Source organism: Cervus elaphus, chromosome 30, assembly GCF_910594005.1.
Source record: "Cervus elaphus chromosome 30, mCerEla1.1, whole genome shotgun sequence".
In the NCBI taxonomy this organism is placed as follows: domain Eukaryota; kingdom Metazoa; phylum Chordata; class Mammalia; order Artiodactyla; family Cervidae; genus Cervus; species Cervus elaphus.
The window spans coordinates 3,687,617-3,703,607 of record NC_057844.1 but is presented as its reverse complement, the minus strand read 5'-3'; the positions used below and the strand labels follow the sequence as shown (position 1 = coordinate 3,703,607).

At 43.6% G+C, this 15,991-nt stretch overlaps 1 protein-coding gene and 1 long non-coding RNA gene across 3 annotated transcripts in view; one reads left to right on the top strand and one right to left on the bottom strand.

Annotated features, from left to right (window-relative positions):
* Positions 1–7,171: 7,171 nt before the first annotated feature.
* On the bottom strand, positions 7,172–9,830 carry LOC122687077. Its single transcript, XR_006339009.1, has 2 exons — positions 9,450–9,830; positions 7,172–9,097 (listed from the first exon to the last, which is right to left on the bottom strand). It is a non-coding gene; the product is annotated as an uncharacterized LOC122687077 (long non-coding RNA).
* Positions 9,831–9,852: 22 nt separating this feature from the next.
* Positions 9,853–15,991, top strand: part of TDRD3 (tudor domain containing 3) — a 204,196-nt gene continuing 198,057 nt past the window's right edge. Inside the window, exon 1 of one of the 2 annotated variants that reach the window (XM_043892527.1) lies at positions 9,853–10,771. In XM_043892527.1, the coding sequence (XP_043748462.1) occupies positions 10,592–10,771 (180 nt within the window). In that variant the 5' untranslated portion in view covers positions 9,853–10,591. The remainder of the gene's footprint in view (positions 10,772–15,991) is intronic. The other variant, XM_043892526.1, reaches the window with a different exon arrangement.

Below are 15,991 nucleotides of genomic sequence, written 5' to 3'. Positions count from 1 at the left end.
TCATTATGTAGTGTCCTTCTTTGTCTCTTTTCACAGCCTTTATTTTAAAGTCTATTTTATCTGATATGAGTATTGCTACTCCTGCTTTTTTTTTTTTTTTTTGGTCTCTATTTGCATAGAGTATCTTTTTCCAGCCCTTCACTTTCAATCTGTATGTGTCCCTTGTTTCGAGGTGGGTTTCTTGTAGACAACATATATAGGGGTCTTGTTTTTGTATGCATTCAGCCACTCTTTGTCTTTTGGTTGGGGCATTCAACCCATTTACATTTAAGGTAATTATTGATAAGTATGATCCCGTTGCCATTTACTTTGTTGTTTTGGGTTCAACTTTATACACCCTTTCTGTGTTTCCTGTCTAGAGAATATCCCCTAGCATTTGTTGGAGAGCTGGTTTGGTGGTGCTGGATTCTCTCAGCTTTTGCCTGTCTGTTAAGCTTTTGATTTCTCCTACATATTTGAATGAGATCCTTGGTGGGTACAGCAATCTGGGTTGTAGGTTTTTCTCTTTCATCACTTTAAGTATGTCCTGCCATTCCCTTCTGGCCTGAAGAGTTTCTACTGAAAGATCAGCTGTTATCCTTATGGGAATCCCTCTGTATGTTATTTGTTGTTTTTCCCTTTCTGCTTTTAGTATTTGTTTTTTGTGTTTGATCTTTGTCAATTTGATTAATATGTGTCTTGGTGTGTTTTGCCTTGGGTTTATCCTGTTTGGGACTCTCTGGGTTTCTTGGGTTTGGGTGACTATTTCCTTCCCCATTTTAGGGAAGTTTTCAACTATTATCTCCTCAAGTATTTTCTCACAGTCTTTCTTTTTGTCTTCTTCTTCTGGGACTCCTATGATTTGAATGCTGGGACATTTAACATTGTCCCAGAAGTCTCTGAGGTTGTCCTCATTTCTTTTTATTCTTTTTTCTTTTTTCCTTTCTTCTTTTTTTCTTTTCTGTTTCATTTATTTCCACCATTCTATCTTCTACCTCATTTATCCTATCTTCTGCCTCCATTATTCTAGTGTTGGTTCCCGCCAGAGTGTTTGTGATCTCATTCATTGCATGATTCATTACATATTGACTCTCTTTTATTTCTTCTAGGTCCTTGTTAATCATTTCTTGCATCTTCTCAATCCTTCTCTCCAGGCTATTTATCTGTAACTCCACTTTTTTTCAATATTTTGGATCATTTTTATTATCCTTATTCTAAATTCTTTTTCAGGTCGACTCCCTATCTCCTCTTCTTTTGTTTGGTTTGGCGGGCATTCGTCATGTTCCTTTACCTGTTGAGTATTTCTCTGCCTTTTCATCTTGTTTATATTACTGTGCTTGGGGTCGCCTGTCTGTATTCTGGCAGTTTGTGGTTCCTCTTTATTGTGGAGGTTCCTCACTGTGGGTGGGGTTGGATAGGTGGCTTGTCATGGTTTCCTGGTTAGGGAAGCTTGTATCGGTGTTCTGGTGTGTGGAGCTGAATTTCTTCTCTCTGGAGTGCAATGAGGTGTCCAGTAGTGAGTTCTGAGATGTCTATCGGCTTGATGTGACTTTGGGCAGCCTGTATATTGATGCTCAGGGCTATGTTTCTGCATTGCTGGAGAATTTGCATGGTATGTCTTGCTCTGGAACTTATTGGCTGTTGGCCGGTGCTTAGTTTCAGTGTAGGCATGGAGGCTTTTGAATGATCTCTTGTCAGTTAATGTTCCCCAGAGTCAGGAGTTCTGTGTTCTCAGGTTTTCGGCTTACGCCTCCTGCCTCTGGTTTTCAGCCTTATTCTTACAGTAGCCTCAAGACTTCTCCATTCACAGATAACTGATAATAAAACTTCCAGGTTAGTGGTGAAAAGATTCTCCACAGTGAGGGACACCCAGAGAGCTTCACCAGGTTACATGGAGAAGAGAAGAGGGAGGAGGGAGATAGAGGTGACCAGGAGGAGAAGAGGGGGAATCAAAAGGGGAGAGAGCAATCTAGCCAGTAAACAATTTCCTATGTGTTCTCCACAGTCTGGAACCTTCATAGAGGTTCACGGAGTTACATAGAGAAGAGAAGAGGGAGGAAGGAGATAGAGGTGAGCAGGAGGAGAAAAGGGGGAATCAAGAGGAGAGAGACAGATCTAGGCAGTACTCTGTTCCCTAAGTGTTCTCTGCAGCCCAGAACACCCACAGAGATTCACATAATTGGGTTGAGAAGAGAAGAGGGAGGGAGGATATAGAGGTGACCTGGGAGAGAAAAAGGAGATTCAAAAGGGGGAGAGAGTAATCAAGCCAGTAATCACACTCTTGAGTAAAAATGGGTATGACGATTGGATTCTTAAATGCACAAAATTGATATCAAATACTATAAAACAAAGATTAAAAATCTAGGGTAGAGGTTACACTCTTAAAAATACAATATTAAAAAAAAACAAAATCACAAAAAGTATAAGAAATACATAAAGTTTGTTTTAAAAATAGGGTCTTTTTTATTTTTATTTTTGCAGGGTAATAGTGAGTTATAAAAATGAAAATTAGAAGAATTACAGAGGACTTCAAAAAATAAAAAAATTTAAAAAATGATAACAGTAAAAATATATCTAGGAATTTCTCTGGAGCTATTGTGGGCAGTGTGGTGTCCATTCAGTTTCAGATAGTTCCTTGTTCCAGCTTATACTTTGCATATCTATAGGCCCTTTTCTATGTAGTCAGTGCTAACTACAGGGTTTTAATCTGTTGCACTTGTCCCTTCCAAAGCGGTTCCCTTTGTTTATTTGGCTTCTGTTTGCAGGTCCCTTCAGTGTCTAATTTCCGCCCTGACACAAGGGGGTGTGGTGGTCACTTGTTTAGGTTCACTTGTTCAGTCGTGCTGTGGGGAGGGAGGAGCACTGCAAACAAATATCACTGGCCTGTGTGGGGAGCACTCGCAGTGTTCCAGCCACTCTGGGTTTGCCCCTGCTCACGGCATGTGCGCTCTCCCAGTCTACACTGCTCAGGCTCCAAGTTGCTCTGCAGGGAGCGGGCTCTGAGTTGTGTGCACATCCCAGATCTAAGCCGCTCAGGTTCAGGTTCTTGGGTACTCCACAAAGGCGCAGACTTGGTTGGGCTTGCGTTTTGTGCTTTCCCCGGCTCCAGCAGCTCAGGCGACCATCTGCTTGGCGAGCACACTCTCTTCAGGTGCATTGAGTCTTATCACCTCCCTGGTCCCAGCCACTCGGTTTCCTGGTGCACCCGACTCTGGTGTGCCGTGTGTCTCTTCTGGGGAGCTTATCTCTGGCTGTGATCCTCCTGGCGGATGTCAACCATCCAGAATCTCAGGAAGTCTTTGGTTAGAAACTGGAAGCCTGTTTGCAGTTTGGCAGGGGATGCCCTCTATGGGGCCGAGTTTGCCCCTTTCCGGCTCTGGCTGGCACACTCCTGCCCCCTGTGACCGGCAGGGGATGGGCCACTCCACAGCTGGCTAGCTCTTCTCTGGTATTGCTCAGTCCCTTGTTCTGTGAGTGGGCCGGCACTGCCTTAGTTTAGGGCTTTTCGCGGGATAATTCTCTCTCTCTGGCTATCCCACAGTTTAAGTTGTTATTTCACATTAGCTCCCTAAGATTGCCCTCAGGGCATTCAGGTCTGGTCCTTACCTTAAGCAATGTCACCCGCTCGTCTCCATTCAGCCCTCACTTGCTGGTGGCGGATGTGAGCGTCTAGGGCACTTCTCTCCTGGGACTTGCCTTTAGGCACATAATCTGTGGGGTTTATTTATTTATTTTTCCTCCCGGTTATGTTGCCCTCCGAGATTCTAGCACTTCCCCCAGACACGCCGGTGAGACGGTTTCCTGGTGTTTGGAAACTTCTCCTCTATTAAGACTCCCTTCCTGGGATGGATCTCCATCCCTAAATCTTTTGTCTCCTTTTTATCTTTTATATTTTGTCCTACGTCCTTTCGAAGACAATGGGTTGCTTTTCTGGGTGTCTGATGTCCTCTGCCAGCATTCAGGAGTTGTTTTGTGGAGTTTGCTCAGTGTTCAAATGTTCTTTAGATGAATTTGTGGGGTGAAAGTGGTCTCCCCATCCTAGTCCTCCACCATCTTAGGATCACCTCATGAAGATTAAATTATCTAATTTGTTTTTAAAATTGTGCTTGGTTGCCATTATCTATTGCCTAACCCATTGTCGTGAAGATTTGCTTTAACATTTTGAGTATTATATTTTTAGCCTTTGCATTTAGACCTATAATCAGTTTTGAGTTAATTTTTACATATGATGTTAAACGGGGTCCAACTTTTTTCTTCTGCATGGGAATACAGAGTTGTCCCAGCACCATTTGTTGAAAATACATATTCCCTTTTTAAGGGAATGAAATTCCCTTTTTAAGACTGAAAATATTTTTTTCTTGTTTACAGGCATGTAGCACATTTCTTGATGTGCTCAGCAGTTCATCAGAGCTCCCTGGCACTGGCTCATCTAAGTCATTCAGAGGTTATTCTAGTATTCTTTGGAATACAAACCGTTTAAGGTCAAAGATTTAATGTGCCTCAGAGGGGCTATAATATCATTTTTTTTTTTATTGTGGTTTTTACCTCCTTATCCAAAGCCTTCTATCATTTTCAATCTGAGAAACTTTTCTTTCACTGAAATGAAACAGTTGAATGGATTTTCAGTCTTTCTTCTCTTAACTTATCCCATTGACTCCAAATACATTTAATTCCTCCTTTTTGTCTTCTTATACCTAACACCCTCCTCCAACAACACAAGAACAGACTCTACACATGGACATCACCAGATGATCAACACCGAAATCAGATTGATTATATTCTTTGCAGCCAAAGATGGAGAGGCTCTATAGAGTCAGCAAAAAAGACGGGGAGCTGACTATGACTCACATCATGAACTCCTCATTGCCAAATTCAGACTTAAATTTAAGAAAGTGGGGTAAACCACTAGACCATTCAGGTATGACCTAAGTCAATCCCTTATGACTATACAGTGGAAGTGAGAAATAGATTTAAGGGACTAGATCTGATAGACAGAGTGCCTGATGAACTATGGATGGAGGTTCGTGACATTGTACAGGAGACAGGGATCAAGACCATCCCCAAGAAAAAGAAATGCAAAAAGGCAAAGTGGCTGTCTGAGGAGGCCTTACAAATAGCTGTGAAAAGAATAAAAGCAAAAAGCAAAGGAGAAAAGGAAAGATATACCCATGAATGCAGAGTTTCAAAGAATAGCAAGGAGAGAAAAGAAAGCCTTCCTCAGCGATCAATGCAAAGAAATAGAGGAAAACAACAGAATGGGAAAGACTAGAGATCTCTTCAAGAAAATTAGAGATACCAAGGGAATATTTCATGCAGAGATGGGCTCAATAAAGGACAGAAATAGTAGGGACCTAACAGAAGCAGAAGATATTAAGAAGAGGTGGCAAGAATACACAGAAGAACTGTACAAAAAAGATCTTCATGACCCAGATAATCATGATGGTGTGATCACTCACCTAGAGCCAGACATCTTGGAATGTGAAATCAAGTGGGCCTTAGGAAGCATCACTACGAACAAAGCTGGTGGAGGTGATGGAATTCCAGTTGAGCTATTTCAGATCCTAAAAGATGATGCTGTGAAAGGGCTGCACTCAATACGTCAGCAAATTTGGAAAACTCAGCAGTAGCCACAGAACTGGAAAAGGTCAGTTTTTATTCCAATCCCAAAGAAATGCAATGCCAAAGAATGCTCCAACTACCACAAAATTGCACTCATATCACACGCTAGTAAAGCAACGCTCAAAATTCTCTAAGCCAGCATTCAGCAATATGTGAACCGTGAACTTCCAGATGTTCAAGGTGGTTTTAGTAAAGGCAGAGGAACCAGAGATCAAATTGCCAACATCTGCTGGATCATTGAAAAAGCAAGAGAGTTCCAGAGAAACATCTATTTCTACTTTATTGACTATGCCAAAGCCTTTGACTCTGTGGATCACAATAGATTGTGGAAAATTCTGAAAGAGATGGGAATACCAGACCACCTGACCCGCTTCTTGAGAAACCTGTATGCAGGTCAGGGAGCAACAGTTAGAACTGGACACGGAACAACAGACTGGTTCCAAATAGGAAAAGGAGTACGTCAAGGGTGTATTTTGTCAGCCTGCTTATTTAACTTATATACAGAGTACATCATGAAAAACGCTGGGCTGGAAGAAGCACAAGCTGGCATCAAGATTGCCGGGAGAAATACCAATAACCTCAGATATGCAGATGACACCACCCTTATGGCAGAAAGTGAAGAACTAAAGAACCTCCTGAGGAAAGTGAAAGAGAAGAGTGAAAACGTTGGCTTAAAGTTCAGCATTCAGAAAACTAAGATCATGGCACCCGGTCCCATCACTTCATGGCAAATAGATGGGGAAACAGCGGAAACAGTGTCAGACTTTATTTTTTTGGGCTCCAAAATCACTGCAGATGGTGACTGCAGCCATTACATTAAAAGATGCTTACTCCTTGGAAGGAAAGTTATGACCAACCTAGACAGCATATTAAAAAGCAGAGACGTTACTTTGTCAACAAAGGTCCGTCTAGTCAAGGATATGGTTTTTCCAGTGGTCATGTATGGATGTGAGTGTTGGACTATAAAGAAAGCTGAGTGCCGAAGAATTGATGCTTTTGAACTGTGGTGTTGGAGAAGACTCTTGAGAGTCCCTTGGACTGCTAGGAGATCCAAACAGTCCACCCTAAAGGAGATTAGTCCTGAGTGTTCATTGGAATGACTGATGTTGAAGCTGAAACTTCAATACTTTGGCCACCTGATGGGAAAAGTTGACTCATTTGAAAAGACCCTGATGCTGGGAAAGATTGGGGGCAGGAGGAGAAGGGGACCACAGAGGATGAGATGGTTGGATGGCATCACTGACTCAATGGACATGGGTTTGGGTGGACTCTGGGAGCTGGTGATGGACAGGGAGGCCTGGCATGCTGTGGTTCATAGGGTTGCAAAGAGTTGGACCCGACTGAGCGACAGAACTGAACTGATACCTAACACAGCTCTTGTGTGTTCTTTATGCTCTTGCCCAGCTTTCAGCTCATTGTAGACTTTATATTTTCTTTAATTCAATGATTCATCTTATTAAAAATGGTAATCTAATTTTTTGTCTAGTCAGCTCCAACCATATCACATGGCATTAACTTATGTACATACAGCATAATCCTAATTCTTGATGTGAAAGAAATTAGTATATTCCATGCTTTTCCCTTCAATTTTTATTTTGAAAAGTTTTAAACTTAGACAAAAATTTTTAAAAATATATAATGAACACTGGACCCTCCAATTAGATTCCCTGTTAAACATTTTGCCACAGTTACCTTCTTTCATAAGCACACACACACATAGTTATAAACACCACAGCTCTTCAGCCATAAATATTTCACATAAAATTTGTAATATTAAGGACTACTATCACATCTAAGAAAACTATAATTCCATTATACTATCCAATATCTAGTCCATATTGAAATTGGTGCATTTGGCCACAAAAACCTCTCCTTCTGTTCCTTCCCCTATTCTTTTTGAATCCATGATTGCATATTGTTGTCATGTCTTTTTATTACTTTTAACCTGGAAGAATTCTTTTTCAAAAAAATTAATTTTTACAAATGTAAAATTTAAATTACATTTGTACAATCCATGCCAGGTTTTTTGTAGAAAATGCCAGATTCCAGATTTATCTGCCTGTTTCCTTATGTTTTACCTGTTAAATTCCCTATGTATCTCAGGCTTGGCACTACTGACATCTTGGACAGGTAGCTATCTTGTGTGTTGCAGGATGTTTACTATTTCCCCGTTCCCACCAGGTTATAACCAAAACGTCTCCACACATGCCCAAAAGTGCCCAGGGGCCAGGCGTGGTTAGGGTAGGGAACTAGAAGTTCACTCAAATTCAGGGGAAACAACTTTATCAAGAATATTTGTCATATGACGCTTATTTCTAATTGTATCAGTAAGCACATAACATCCGATTGTCCCATTATTGATTAGCCTTGATCACTTATTTAAGGCAGTCCCTTTTTTTATTTTTTAAAGATAAAGGTATGTTGTTCCCTTTTATAATAAGCAAGGGAAAAACAGACTTTTAATACTTTAACATCTTGATACCTTGATACCAAGTGAACATCCTGTACTCCTACTATCTTTCACCCAGTGACTTTTGGCATTCTCTAGTCCGAATCAATTGTGACTGATTTGCAAAATGGTGATTTTCTAATTATATTATTTGTTGTACATTTATTCTCTGGCATTTCTATGAAAGAAAAGTTTTCATCCATCCCTTTATTTATTTCTACTGGCACTTTTAAATTCATGCATTTTCTTTATCCAATTTTTAAATTCAATTATTCCAATTACTCTCTTTGAGGCTTATATTATCCCAAACTCCTCCAGTGGAAATCTTCAATCCATTCTTTAAGCATTTCTTACCATAAGATAATTTAATGTTTCATGGAGAATTTTAATAAAGTTATCGTTAAGTATCGTTAAGTAATAAAGTATCATTAATAATGGTAAATTCTTATTGTATACACTGTATATGAAACCATATGTGTAAGGCCTTATATTTAGCCAGTCAAGAATTCTGATTGGGACAACATATTACTTTCACACTTTGACTACTTGATGGAAGAGCAGACTCAGTGGAAAAGACTCTGATGCTGTGAAAGACTGAGGGCAAAAGAGGGCAAAAGAGGGCAGCAGAGCATGAGATCATTAGACAGCTTCACAAACTCAACAGGACATTAATTTGAGCAAACTCCCCGAGACAGTGAAGGACAGGGAAGCCTGATGTGCTGCAGTCCATAGGGCTGCAAAGAGTTAAGGACAGGACTCAGCGACTGAACAACAGAAAATTCTGTTTCACAACCAACAAAAATTATCAGCCATTTAATTGTGATTCATCTACGTGAAAGTGAAAGTCGCTCAGTTCTGTCCCACTCTTTGCGATCCCATGGACTATACAGTCCGTGGAATTCGCCAGGCCAGAATACTGGAGTGGGTAGCCTTTCCCTTCTCCAGGGTTTCTTCCCAACCCAGGGATCAAACCCAGGTCTCCGGCATTGCAGTTGGATTCTTTACCAGCTGAGCTACGAGGGACGCCATAAGGGATATTTTGAATGGTACCTATAAATAAAAATAAACATATAATACGTATCGCCTAAACATTGTATACAATTCTAAAAGTGCTTCAAAATATGTTTCATTAAAATCAGTAACTAAGCAATGTCCTTGGGCACACATTTCAACAGCACCCCAGTTAAGCAACATATCAATTTTAAAACTATGACTTTTGGGAAGCCCAAACGAAATACGCCAGTTAAAATGAAAACAAAATTAAGGAATTTTAGCTTCACTCTGTAATTATCCCCCTCTTTCTGTGAGAGTCGGTTTCCTCCTCAGTCTCAGGTGCGGCTCTGCCCAGTTTCACAGACTCTGCTCTAAGTCCGTGTTGGTGATGATGAAGCAGATGAGGTACCTCCGGTTATAGTGCTGAAGGTTTTAACAGTCTCCCTGCCGGACTTCGCAGCTTGGACCAGCGCCACTCGGAAGAACCTTTCTCCTCAGCGGCCGCAGGAAAGGACGACGGTGGAGGGTAGGGACAACTCTGAGGGAGTGTCCCCCGGTCTCACTTCCCCTTCCGACTGCTCCTTCGATTGGCTGGTGTGAGTCTCGGCCGCCCAATCCCGTTGGAGCGTCTCCCGCGCCCCTCGGCGCCGCCGCGGCGCATGCGCATTCCGGACCCGCCCCTCTGCTTCAGCCCGAGAGGTGGAGCAGGGCACCTACCCGGTGTGGGCGGGAACTAGGCCTGGCAGTACCCGCGCTAACGTCAGAGGGCAGCGCCGGGGCCTGCCCGGGCCGGGTGGGAAGACGGCGTGAGAGACAAGCACGACATAGCTCCCCGAGTTCCTACATCCCTTAGGTGCAGGTCTTCTTGGGTGGACTCATTCACTTTCATTGTAGCGCGCGGGACCTGGACAGTCCGATTTGACTCTGGGGAGTCGGAAAGATTCGATTATATTCTTTTTTCTGCACCCGGGCAGGTTTAAAAGGGGAAGGAATCGTTACAAGAAAGCAGCTTTTCTCCCGTGTTGAGTGGGCTGGGAACACCGTCCATTTGAGCTTCGCTGTCGGAAACGCGGCCGCCTCAGGGCCTAGCTGGCAGCACCTTCCCGCCGCCAAGCGCCTCAGCTCTGCCCTCGGGAGGCGGCCGCTTGTGCGCGCTGGGAACGCAGGCTTCCTTTCTGCCGCACAGAGGACCGCCCCACGGGTCTCCACGGCTTGAGGCTCGGGAAAGTGACCCCGGCGACGCGCAGCCGGCCCTCAGCCTCCGCCGCTAGGCTGCGCTGACAGACCGGCCCTCAGCTTCAGCCGCGAGGCCGCGCTGACAGACCGGCCCTCAGTCTCAGCCGCGAGGCCGCGCTGACAGACCGACCCTCAGCCTCAGCTGCGAGTCCGCGCTGACAGACCAGCCTCGAGCGGCCGGCCCCGGCCCGTCCTCCTCGCACCGCCGCCCCCGGAGAGCGACTGTCTCGCAGCCGCACGCCGGGCCGGCCCCCGCGGCCGCTCGGAAAACGCGGCGAGCGGAACCCGCACGCGGAAGCGCCCGCCGCACTGAGCATGCCCAGTCGCAGAGCCGACCGGAGGAGTTTTTTTCTTTTCTTTTTCCTTTTTCTTTCTTTTTTTTGGGGGTCTCAAGTGGCAGGCCTCCCCCAGCCCCCTAGCCGAGCCCCCCAGCACCCCGGCCTAAGCAGCTACCATGGCCGAGGCTCCCGGAGCGGCGCTGTCCCGGGCGGGTTGGTAAGTGGCGGGTCTCTCAGCAGCGGGTGCGGGCCGGGCCCGAGGAGGCCGGGGCCGGGCCCGGGGCCGGGGGCTCCTGGTGCGTGTCGGGGTAGGCGGAGGCCGCCGCCCTCCCCGGCCTCTCCCGGGGTCCCCCGGCCGGCTCCGCCCCCGGCGCCGCGCGGAACCGAGCGAGTCCCCCGGCTCCCTGCGAGGCAGCGGCGCGGCCTGGGCCCCGGGAGGCGGGCGGCGGGCCGCAGGGAGGCCGGGGCCGCGGGGCGGGCGGCGGTACAGACCCGGGGGCTCCCACGGCGCCGCCGCGGCGGGACGAGAGGAGGCGAGGGCTGGGGAAACCGAGCGCCGCCGAGTGGGGCGAGCGCCGGGTCCGAGCCCGCGCCCTCTCATTCCCAAGTACAGCACGGAGCAGGGGAAGCCATCCTCTGCGGCGCACACAACTTCTGAGGCGGAGAATGCCCATACTGGAGACTCGGGTGGATGCTCTCTAGAACTTTTCTTGAAAGGATGATGGTGTTCTGATTTTTAAGGAGGCTTCATGTCAATATTTTAGGATGAAAACAAACAAAATAAACGAAAGTAAGCAGTTCCTGGAACTTCGGCCATGAGGGTTATAAACATATAGCTTAATTTCCTAACGCTTTTCCAGGCCTGCATAGGCACAGTCTGGGATGAAAGGTGGCAAGGAGGTTGGAAAAAGATTTGCCCCGATCGCTGTCTTAGCGCTAAGAGAAGAAGGCGTTAAAACAGCGAACACACAAACAGGGGGAATTGTGGTCAACTGTACAGAGGTGCAGGCAAATGTGGTATGGAATTGCAGAGGAAGGAAAGTTAATTTCCTAGAGAAGTGGACTTGGAAGGCTGGTGAGGAAAAGGCTTTCTGGATACAGAACCGCTGGAGATAAGGCAAGGAGGTAGGAAAGAGCTTATTGGCTTACAGTACTGACATTAAATCCCTATGGTTCCTGGAAGTAGAAGGGTGTCCAATGAAGAGTAAGACTTTAAAAGTTTGTGGCCAGATTGTGCAGCCTACGAGTGTCTGAAGGGTGGACTTGATTTTATGAATAAAATTTTTGTTTAGAGTACTGTAACACCTGTGTTTTGAAGACGCTGCTCCTGGCCCCACAGATACCTCATTTTAGAGGTGTACAGATTGAAGCAGAGAATTGTTAAGTAACTTAAAAAAAAAAAAAAATTGACATAACTGGAAAGTGATAGAGTTGAATGCTGAGGACAGGTGTCTGGTTCCAGCTGTGATGCTTTTAACTCTTCCTGTTCTTGCAGCTTTTGCATAAAACACTGTTACCAACAAACTGTAACTTTAAAAAGTCATCTTTTTTTTTTTTCAGTTTTACTTTTTTCTTCTAACTTTATACATTCATATTCTTCACCTCACAGTGTTGTCTTGAATAATCTTGTATCACTCTTCTATTTGAGTTGTCCCCCATTCTTAGTGAGCCTTAGTTCTTCAACTAGTTGAATGGATTCATTTAGTCTTTAGTCTGCTATCCAGCATGATGATTCCACCCGTGTCAGAAAGACTAGTGTCCTTATTTTGGTTCCAAACACACACTAAATTGTTGTTTGGACTCAGAAGATTCTTAAATGTGGTTAAACACCATCTTATGTTTCTGTATGTCTGGAATGGTGGGAAACATTGTAGTTTCTTAGTAAAATCGGGTAAAATTGACCTTGGATGACAGTGCTCCTGCCAATCAAAATTCTCCAACCAGGGTCTCTACCCCAGCTTAGCATTTTTCTTGTCTTTATTATAATTTCTCAGTAATGTTATTTTGTGACATTTGCCACTTTATGTTACAAATTTTTTCTTTACATGTTTCGTAGTCCAAACTGCTGCTTTTGAATGGCAGGGATTCATAAAGGCAGAAGTAATAGGTGAGGCTAATAAGACTATCTTCCTACGAGTTTGGGGGTGATTCCTGATGAGTTTTGAACTCACAGTACTTGTGAAGAAGACAGGAGGATGTCCTAGGCTATAGTTGGCATGTGTTAGATCTTATATTTAAGTAGAGATTTATTATGTTAATATACAGAATCTCAAATGTATATGTAGAGAAGAGTACTGGAAGGAGAATTTCTGACCATAGAGCTGCTTTGACCAACTCATTCCAGTTCTGACATCTTGAGTTTCCTATGACTCTTGGGCTTCTCTGTTATTGTCACTGACAAAACCTTTTTTTTTTTTTTTTAGTACTCAGTCTATTCACTTAATTACTTGTAGGACCTCAAAAGAAGTAGATGCTAAAACACTTCAACTATTATTATCTATTCTGCCAGCCTCATCTGAAATAGTAGGTTTGAGAAGTGTTTAGTGCTGAGTAGTTTATGTTTCTGAAATTGTGATCTTCAGGAGGTGTAGATGGTCTGTATAGACTGGTCTGTTATTCTAGTTTATATTATTTTTTTTAGCACATTTTTTTTAAGCCCTTAATCTTCATTATAATTCCCACAAAAAGCCAGTATTTTAAAATATAATTCCCAATAGTAGCCATTCTGGCAGACTACAGTAATTTTTTTTTCCCCTTAGTGGCCAGTAGCATAGAAAATGCTAGGTTTTGCTGATTTGAACGTAAAAGTTCCAGGAACTACTCCATTATAGTGACTATGTTTAAATATTGCATGAAATTGTAACTTAAGTTGATTTAAGTCACTCAGTCATGTCCGACTCTTTGGGACCCCATGGACTGCAGCACATCAAGCTTCCCTGTCCATCACCAACTCCCAGAGCTTGCTCAAGCTCATGTTCATCCAGTCGGTGATGCTGTACAACGATGTCATCCTCTGCCATCTCCTCCTCCTGTCTTCAGTCTTTCCCAGCATCGGGGTGTTTTCCAGTTAGTCCACTCTTCACATCAGGTGGCCAAAGTACTGGAGTTTCAGCTTCAGCATCAGTCCTTACAATGCATATTCAGGATTGATTTCCTTTAGGATTGACTGGTTGGATCTCCTTGCAGTCCAAGGGACTCTCAAGAGTCTTTTCCAACACCACAGTTCAGAAGCATCAGTTCTTTGGTGCACAGCTTTCTTTATGGTCCAAGTCTCAAATCCATACATTACTACTGGAAAAACCATAGCTTTGCCTAGACGGACCTTTGTTGGTTAAGTAATGTCTCTTCCTTTTAATATGCTGTCTAGTTAGGTCATAGCTTTTCTTCCAAGGAGCAAGTGTCTTTTAATTTCATGACTGCAGTCACCATTTGCAGTCATTTTGGAGCCCCCCAAAATAAAGTCTGTCACTGTTTCCATTGTTTCCCCATCTATTTTCCATGAAGTGATGGGACTGGATGCCATGATCTTAGTTTTTGAGTGTTGAGTTTTAAGCCAGCTTTTTCACTCTCCTCTTTCACTTTCAAAAAGAGGCTGTTTAGTTCTTCTTTGCTTTCTGCCATAGGAGTGGTGTCATCTGCATATCTGAGGTTATTGATACTTCTCCCTGCAATCTTGATTCCAGCTTGTGCTTCATCCAGCCCAGCATTTTGCATGATGTACTCTGCATATAAGTTAAATAAGTGGGGTTACAATATACAGCCTTGACATACTTCTTCCCAGTTTGGAACCTATCTGTTGTTCCATGTCTGGTTCTAACTGTTGTTTCTTGACGAGCATACAGATTTCTCAGGAGGCAGGTAAGGTGGTCTGGTATTCCCATCTCTTTAAGAATTTTCCACAGTTTGTTGTGATCCACACAGCCAAAGGCTTTAGTGTAGGCAAAGAAGTAGAAGTAGATGTTTCCTGGAACTCTCTTGCTTTTTCTATGATCCAGCGGATGTTGGCAATTTGATCTCTGGTTACTCTGCCTTTTCTAAGCCCAGGTTGAACATCTGAAAGTTCATGGCTCACCTGCTGTTGAAGCCTGGCTTGGAGAATTTTGAGCATTACTTTGCTAATATGTAAGATGAGTGCAATTGTGCGGTAGTTTGAACATTCTTTAGCATTGCCTTTCTTTGGGATTGGAGTGAAAACTGACTTTTCCAGTCCTGTGGCCACTGCTGAGTTTTCCAAATTTGCCGGCATATTGAGTGCAGCAGTTTCACAGAATTGTCTTTTAGGATTTGAAATAGCTCAACTGGAATTCCATCACCTCCACCAGCTTTGTTCGTAGTGATGCTTCCTAAGGCCCAATTGACTTCGCATTCCAGGATGTCTGGCTCTAGGTGAGTGATCACATCATCATGATTATCTGGGTCATGAAGATCTTTTTTGTACAGTTCTTCTTTGTATTCTTGCCACCTCTTCTTAATATCTTCTGCTTCTGTTAGGTCCATACCATTTCTGTCATTTATTGTGCCCATCTTTGCATGGAATGTTCCCTTGGTATCTCTAACTTTCTTGAAGAGATGTCTAGTCTTTACCATTCTGTTATTTTCCTCTATTTCTTTGTGTTGATCACTGAGGAAAGCTTTCTTGTCTCTCCTGGCTATTCTTTGGAACTCTACATTCAGATGGGTATGTCTTTCCTTTTCTCCTTGCCTTTAGCTTCTCTTCTTTTCTCAGCTATTTATTTGTAAGGCCTTCTCAGACAACCATTTTGCCTTTTTGCATTTCTTTATATTGGGGATTGTCTTGATCACTGCCTTGGTCCATAGTTGTTCAGGCACTCTATCAGATCTAATCCCTTGAATCTATTTGTCACTTCCACTATATAACCATAAGGGATTTGATTTAGATCATACCTGAATGGTCTAGTGGTTTTCCCTACCTAAGTCTGAAGTTTGCAATAAGGAATTCATGATCTGAGCCACAGTCAGCTTTCGGTCTTGTTTTTGCTGACTCTATAGAGCATCTTCATTTTCGGCTGCAGAGAATATAATCAGTCTGGTTTAGTTATTCACCTTCTGGTCATGTCCACGTGTAGCATAGTCTCTTGTGTTGTTGGAAGGGGGTGTGTGCTATGACCAGTGCATTCCCTTGGCTAACTCTGTTAGGCTTTGCCCTGCTTCATTCTGTATCCAAGGCCAAATTTGCCTGTTACTCCAGGTATGTCTTCCTACTTTAGCATTCCAGTCCCCTATGATGAAAAGGATATCTTTTTTTGTTATTAGTTCAGAAGGTCTTGTAGTTCATCATAGAACTGTTCAGTTTCTTCAGCGTTAGTGGTTGGGGCATAGACTTGCAGTACTGTGAGATTGTACCTTGGTGTTGCGTGATGCTTACTTATATGCATAGAATAAGTACTGAGAGAAGATATTTGACTAACTTTGTCTG